This window comes from Falco punctatus (genome assembly GCF_963210335.1).
Source record: "Falco punctatus genome assembly, chromosome: 7".
Lineage (NCBI taxonomy): Eukaryota > Metazoa > Chordata > Aves > Falconiformes > Falconidae > Falco > Falco punctatus.
Genome location: NC_137587.1, coordinates 61618964 through 61626658, shown reverse-complemented (window position 1 = coordinate 61626658; position 7695 = coordinate 61618964). Strand labels below are relative to the sequence as shown.

Genomic DNA, 7695 nt, shown 5'->3' with positions numbered 1-7695 from the left:
AAAATACATATAGCAATCTCCAGTTCCACCTCTGGAGGCCGAACTCTCTCCCGATGATTAACGACAGCTATTTCCTCCCTCTCCCCCTGCCACTAAAGAAGGCTGATTCTCTGCAAGGTCCAGCCAGCACCGCACCCACACTCCGACTACCAAACAGCTACATTTACAACCAGAAAAAAAAACCCCAAAGAAATAGAATTTGCCCCAGAGAGGTGAGACAGCACCGTATAAGCCCAGGATAGATCTTCTAATAAAGAAATCGCACTACTAGGGCCAGGCTACCTGCGGCAGACCTGGCTGGGCTGGGTTTGCAGTGCTGACCTAATGCACCAGGAATAGGAGCTGAGAACTGCCCAGAGCCACTTTTGAGGCTGCTCTCAGGAGGCCGCAATGCTAGAGCAGCCTTCCCCCACCAGGAAAAATTAGCCTGCCAGCCCAGACAGAGAGCTGCTGCTCAAGTGTCACCCTCCTTCAGTATCTGTTGCTACAGCTTGAGGCTCAAGAGGAAGGCAGTGCAGGCAGAAAAGCAGCACCCATCTAAAGAGAGAGCTGCTCCACAGCCACCATGTATCACAGACTCTAAGCCAGAGGCAGCTCCAACACAAATTAAACATTAAGCTGTGAATATCCCAGCTTCCATGTCCCCAGAAGCCCACGTTGCCCAGCCTTGTGTCCAGGATGGTTTGTTCCCACCTGGACACACAGATAACCCTTCAGTGCTGTTCTTATTAAAGAGCAGGTACCGGCGACAAGCATTAGCCATTGCACAGAAGAAACCATTTGAGCTTAAGACTATGACAGGAGTCTGGTGGGGAAAGCGAGCCTCCCGGGTACCACAGCCCCAGGGAATCACACACTTGGGAGAGGAAAAGATCATAACATGCATTTCCAGAAGAGGTGGAGGAGGAGGATTCAAGAAGAGCAAAGAACTCTCTCAGGAGAGCTTCACTTCCAAGTATAAGTTTTAATATTTATTCAGTGCAGGCCTGGTGAAGAGAAGTGGGAAATAAGGCAAAGGCAAATTATCCTCCAGAGCCCAAGTCAACATCCCATACACACAGACCATGCAATGCAGCAGCTGTGCTCCTCCCTGGAGTCACATCCCACATCTTCCCCATCTGCTGGAGCACAGCCTATCGCTTAGAAGTCCAGAAGGAATCGATTGACTTTTTTCAGGTATTCTGACTTCAAGTAATCTCCCAGCTCATCCTTTGTGACCCACAGGTAATCTCCCTCCAGCTCTGCCTGGGACAGATCAGTGCTTTGGAGGAAGGCTTTGAAGAAGAATACTTTGGCTCCCACATTATTCTCAGTCCTGATGGCCTTGGGGAATTTATACTTGTAAATCCCATATGGTGCATTCCCCAGGACTTTGGCTTCAATGTGATCTCCTGCAAGAGGCAGCAATGCAAAAGAAAAAACAAGACATAAGAACACAGAACAACAGTAACTGCTCTCCTGTAGTAACAAAAAGGCAACATAAACCACTCTATATATCTGGTTCAGACTGACTGTTCCCTCCTCTTTGCAGAAATACTGCTAACTGTAAGCCTTTTCTCATGAAAAAAGAACTTGTCTGGAGTCCAGCTAGTCCTCTCAGAGTGAGGGAGGAAGGCAGAGGGTATCAGGTTTTGCCAACCCACAGTGAAAAGCAAGGACACACTGGTTTGCCATGACCCATCTGCCACAAAAGAGAAGCCATGCACCTCGAGCAAGCCAAGACGATTCATGGGGCATCTGGCAATGCTCCAGCAGCAGACCATGAGGGCCAGACCCAGCACTGCAGCTGCTGTCAGCCAGAGATCCCAACTCACAGCCTGCCAGCCCCGTCAGCCTCCTGCATGCTGCAGTCACTCTGCAACAGTACACAGTTACAGAGCCGATCACCCAGGACCACAACTCTTGCTGGAAAGCCCACTTCATTGAGCTCTGTCCCTTTGCCATGAAATGCCTTTTCCCAGAAAATGGGAGGTGATTTCACTACAGCAGATAGCAGGTATCCCTCAGATAGGGCACAGGAAGAAAACCCTGGGACAAACAGGGGGGAGGGCCAGGCACAGGATAAACTACACACCCAAAAATGTAGCCATGGCTCGCTCAGCTGTGCTTCGCAGTGTCTCTCCAGGTTGCCATTCCACTTGAGGCAGGAGCCACAGTTCCTGGTTACCAATTTTCTGTTTCACCAGAAGCATCAGGTTACTGTCCAGCTTCCTGTTCAACGACTTTCGATTGTTGTTTTTATCAGCATCTGCCAAAAACCAACACACGTTGGAAACAGCCTCCTGGCAGCACTGCTCTAATCCCCCTGATTCATCAACCCTCTGTATCTCACTCTTCCAGCAATAATACACAAACACAGACAATGTCAAAAAAGTCTGGACAGTGCTCTCAGTCACTCTATAAACCACTGCTAGACTGTACTCTGTTTCGTTTCCAGAAGGAATTTATAGCAAGCAGCCTGGATCTCTACCTTGACAAAAATCAACAAAAGCACTAGGTGGAGCGTGGGAACAAAGCAACCAAACATTTCTCTTTCCTGGAAACAACATCCATTTTCACCATGTTACTCTGGTAAGGTTGAAAACACACCACTTTGCAGTACAGGAACACTGATTTCCTTGTCAACCAGTTAATTTCTCATGTGCCAACAGTACTGCTGCCACAGAGTGAAGACTCTTTAAAACAAGAAAAGACTCAGCAAATGTTTTTCCTCTACTGAATTCCACTCAGCTGTGTTTGGCCAATAATCAGGGTATTCACCACAAACACACAAACCACAGCCTGTACCTGTTATCCGTGAAGCAGCTTTAAACTGCAGTAACTTCTGTTCCCACTTGTCCTCCAAGTCTTGAGCCATAATAATTGTTTTGCCAGGTGCTTCATCATCATCATACGTACTTTCCTTTCTTCTCCTAAGCAGTTCCTCCTCTTTCAGCTTGCGAATTTCATGATCTGAATAGTGACTTTTCTCCAGCTCTATCTACAAGGGCAGCACAGAGAATTCTTAAACCACCAGCGCTATGGGCTGGACTTGACAAACAGAATTAAATTACTTCTACCTCTGCAAACGCAAGATGATGCAAGTTTCCCCGAGACTGAGCAGGGCCTCCCTGCTCGCAGCAGGAGCCTCTAACAGGGACATCAACAGCATCGAGGAAGACCACGGGAGCACTACCACGACCCATGATACCTGGTGCAGGCAGCAAATTACATACAGAGCACTCAGTAACGCTTCATGGCGGGGAGCGACATGACCCATGGTGCCCCCAGACTGGCTGTGCAGGGCCATCATCTCCTTCCACCCCGTGGCCTGTCACTCCAGAGCCTCAAGCACCACCAGGGGCAGGCCGCGGCTGCCAGCCCTGCGGGGTGCTCTCCCCTCCAGGCCCGAGGCGGCCATTTTCCCCTCTGCAGACCCCCAGCACCCCCCCTCTACCTGTTCCATGAGAGCCGCCATCTCTTCCTCCTCCTTCTCGAGAGGCTGCGTGATGCGGGGCAGCCGCAGCAGACACATCGCCCCGAAGAGGCGCCACGGCCGCGGCGCCGCAGCGGTACAAAACCACCGACCCCAACCGGCCGCTCGCTGAGCGGGCGCCGCCATCACGCTGCGGCGCGACCCACAATGCACCGCGGTGCGCGCCGCCACCTTTGCTCCCCGCTCCCGCCGTGCCTTGCGGCGCCTCGGCGGGCAGGCTACGGGAGCCGCCATGAGCGCGGCGATGGCGGTCGCCTGGCAACGGCTGCTGGGGGCGGCCTGGGGGTGAGCGGCGGGAGCGGGCCGCGGTGTGGCGGGGGTCCCCTCGCTCGGGGCTGACCGTTGGGGCCTTCCCGTTCCGCCGTAGCGGCCGGCACGGGAGGCCCCGCTGGGCCTAACCCCTTTCTCCCCTCCCCGGAGCCCGCGGCTCGTCCTCCCCCACAGCCGGCGCCTGGGGCAGGCCCCGGTGCCCTCATGCTCGGATACCGTTTCTTTCCCGCAGGGGCCGTACTGCCACGCTGTGCCGCGGCCTGCGCACCGGCCCCCAGCACCTGCAGGACCTTGCGGAGGCGGCGGCCGCGAAGGGGGCGGAGAAACAGAGCGCGACCGACCCGAGGTGAGACGGCCAGGCCGAGCCCGGAGGGCCCTGCTGGTTTTCTCTCGCTGGCAGGTTTTGTCGCCTTCAGTAGTTTTTCAGCCGAGGATGGACAGGAAATGTGTCAATCACAAGCACTGCTTTTTGGAGACTCGATCCCTTTTTTCTTTCCCAGTATGAAATAAAACTGCAAAAATTAAACAGTGCTTGATATCTCTTGTTTTGCTTCTCAGCCCTTTAATCCTGCAGAGGAGCTCCATGAGATGGGATGGAAAGATCTATGAAGAGATCCCAATAGCTCACATCAAAGCTACGTACAACAAGTAAGCAAATAAGCTGTTCTGTTCCTGCTCTCATGCAAAATAAAACCTTGTAACATACCCAGGCTTTGGCCAGTCATCACTTTGCTCAAAAGGATCGAAGGGAAAAAAAAGCCAGGGGAGTGGTGGTCATGACCGGGAAGATAATAATACTGAATTCAAACCTTAGTGCTGTTCAGGAAGCATAACTGTCCTTATAGCATCTTCAACAGCAGTAAGATTGTTATTACAGTTCTTGCCTACATTCTGGTATGAATCACTAGATGCCAACAGCTCTAATGGCAGGTTACTTCTAGCCCTCCATTCTAATGCTATTGCTGTACAGCTGTTGAAAAAAATTGTTGTATTCTCTGTGAGACATGGTTGTGTTTCATTAGTGATCCCCAGTGTGTTATTTTACTGTTTATTAAAAGCTCTTTCAAGTTCTAGAAATGCTTTGTGCAATTTTTTTAAAAAACAGAAAAGGTGAAATGCTCACAGTGAGAGGTGGGTCTAAAAGGGTTAAGCAGTATCTGAGGTGTACCTGGATTAAGTAAACCTTATCCAGAAAGGTTTTGCCACCTTGCTCAGATTCTGTAGGGTGACTGGAAGGTCACTGCTGGGAGGTCTCTGCAGCAGGTTTGTGTAAGTGGGATACCTCAAAAGGGAGTGCTGAGTTAGGGTGGCTTGGAGACAGGAGTCCTGTGGCAAGCCATGCCAGTAAGGTGAGCAAGAAGATACTGGAGAATAAAGCTTTGTTCTAGCTTGCTTCTTTCTTTTGCCCTTGTCTTTCTGTAGCACCCACATCCAAGTGGTCAGCTTTGACAACAGGCCGTTTGCCCGTACATCCTGTGGCACAGAAGGCTTCCAGAATGCCAAGAAGGGAACTGCCATCGCAGCACAGACCGCAGCCATGGCAGCAGCAGTGGTGAGTCTGCGCTGATGATTCTCACCCTTGCAGAGGGGAGCACTGCCTCCCCTCACTACCTGGGTACATGCCTTGCTCACAGGCAGAATTCTGTTCTTTAGCACTCAAGGCAGCACGCCGCTGTTTGCTGACAGTTTCCTTAGCTTCATCTGACACGCTGCTGTCGTGGTTTATCCCCAGCCGGCAACTAAGCACCACACAGCTGCTTATTCGCGCCCCACCAGCAGGGTGGGGGTGGGAATCAAAAGAGTGACAGTGAGAAAAGTTGTGGGTTGAGATAAAGACAGTTTAACAAGTGAAGCAAAAGCCACATATGCAAGCAAAGCAAAACAAGGAATTCATTCATCACTTCCCATCAGCAAGCAGGTGTTCAGCCATCTCCAGGAAAGCAGGGCCCCATCATGCATCATGGTTACTTTGGAAGACAAATGCCATCACTCCCAAGTGTCCCCCTCCTTGTCCCCCAGCGTTATGTGCTGTGCATGATGTCGTATGGCATGGGATGTCCCTTTGGCCAGCTGGGGTCAGCTGTCCTGGCTTTGTCCCCTCCCATCTCCTTGTGCCCCTCAGCCTACTCACTGGTGGGTGAGGAGCAGAAAAGGCCTTGACTCTGTGCAAGCACTGCTCAGCAGTAACTAGAACAGCCCTGTGTTATCAACACTGTTGCCAACACAAATCTAAAACCATCCCATACCAGGTACTGTGAAGAAAATTAACTACCCCAGCCAAAACCAGCACAACTGCACATCTTCATACAGACAAAGCATGTTTGAAACAGCAGTTGGAAATGCCCAGAGGGTGAGCTTAGCTGTGTGGGGGGTGATTGGGGAATGTAACTTGGAACCTGTCCTTTTCGAGCACCAGCTTGCATAGCTTCTTTTTTCCAAGTGAGCATCTTAGCCATTTTGGAAATGTGGCCCCTGAATCAGCAGTGGTTCAATTTTTGCACTGTAGGGGCCTGAGAAGCAGATGTAATTATTGGCTGAATGTTTTATATTTGCTCTCTGTTACAGAACTGAGCTGCTGCCAGCAGTTCCTGTCAGAGAAGGTGATGTCCTTGCACAAGTAGTTTCTAGCTGCATAGTTTACTGTAATTGTTTCTAAAAAAACATGCGGGTGTCCAGGTGGCAGGAGAATATGAGGCTGGCTGCGTCACAGTCCTCATTACAGCAGAATGAGGCAAGGTTAAACTGCAAATCCTTATCCTGAATTAGGTGGAACTCGCTCCAGCCTTTCACGTCAGAGGTGTTTTGGTGCTGCTACCAGCCAACAGGTTATTACGGTTGACTCAGAGGAATAGAAGAACATCTTCACTATTAATCTGTGCTCATCGGAGCCTCGTAATAGCTGCATAGCTGTGCTTGGCCAGATTTATTCTGTCACTGTTAAAGTTGTTAGTACATTAATTGCACCAGAACACAGAAATCAAGAGACCCAGAGGAGCTCCATCCACATGGTGGCAGCACGGCTATGCTTTACAGCAAGTGTTTTTCATTTTCAATTTGCAAGCCGCTAGAATTTTTGCACTGAAGGTGTGGACTCCTGCACAGCAAATACAAAGCTTGCCTGCTTTTCTCATTTACCCTCTAGAAGGAGTCCACTGATCACAGGAGAGAAGTTGCTGCATTAAAGAAGGGAAAACAGCTTTGAGTTAGTCCTTGTTAGTCCCTTGCCAGTTCAGTCACGTATCCATGGATATGTCATTTTCTGCTGTGGCTTTAGGTCGCAGATAGTTTGATCTTAAAGCCTTGCATGCAGAGCTGACAGCTTAGCACAGAAGTTGTCTTGAAACTGCCATGGCTATATCCAGGCCTCCTTCTCCCCTCGTGTCTTTGTGCAGTAATCCCCATACTTGTCTTCTGTATCCATCACTACCTACCCTTTATTTTTACTTAATACTATGATAGTGGCTTAAAAGGGAGTGAAAGACTCCAGAGGAGTATGAGCAGCAGTAATATCGAAGAGAACACTAACCGGTTGTTCTTTCTGCAGAAAGCACGTGGGAAGGGTGTATTGCACGTACGAGTCATGGTGAAAGGACTTGGACCAGGACGCAAAGTAGGTGTCAGAGTTTCTTTTCATATTTTTCTTTCTCAAGCATCACCCACATTTTTTTTTAAATTCAGGTTAATCACGTGACTACATCTATTAACTTCATTATTCTGAAGGTGATTTAAAGAATTCATCACTCAAGTGCCTAGTAATGAAATTTTAGAATCATTAGAATTTTAGAGTACTATCACTTTAGGGGCAGAATAAAAGCTGTATTTATGACTTCTTCCAACTAAAGTAGGAAAATTGATGGGAATGCTGCCAGAAGGACTGGAACAGATCGGTTTAAACTGGGTTATCTGGTACAGACTAATTTTTAAGAAAATTACAAAGTAGAATCGTTGGA

The 7695-nt window shown here is 49.5% G+C and overlaps 2 protein-coding genes across 2 annotated transcripts in view; one reads left to right on the top strand and one right to left on the bottom strand.

Moving 5' to 3' along the window:
• Positions 1-949: 949 nt before the first annotated feature.
• On the bottom strand, positions 950-3709 carry MRPL46 (mitochondrial ribosomal protein L46; the record flags this gene model as incomplete). The annotated part of the gene is made up of 4 exons (XM_080396226.1): positions 950-1391; positions 2075-2248; positions 2788-2980; positions 3437-3709. The coding sequence occupies 4 exons, from the start codon at positions 3707-3709 to the stop codon at positions 1141-1143; spliced, it is 891 nt and encodes a 296-aa protein (XP_080252352.1). The 3' UTR covers positions 950-1140.
• Positions 3627-7695, top strand: part of MRPS11 (mitochondrial ribosomal protein S11) — a 4549-nt gene continuing 480 nt past the window's right edge. The window contains exons 1-5 of the mRNA XM_080396227.1: positions 3627-3760; positions 3978-4091; positions 4304-4393; positions 5168-5297; positions 7290-7355. Of these exons, the coding sequence (XP_080252353.1) occupies positions 3708-3760; positions 3978-4091; positions 4304-4393; positions 5168-5297; positions 7290-7355 (453 nt within the window). The 5' untranslated portion in view covers positions 3627-3707. The remainder of the gene's footprint in view (positions 3761-3977; positions 4092-4303; positions 4394-5167; positions 5298-7289; positions 7356-7695) is intronic.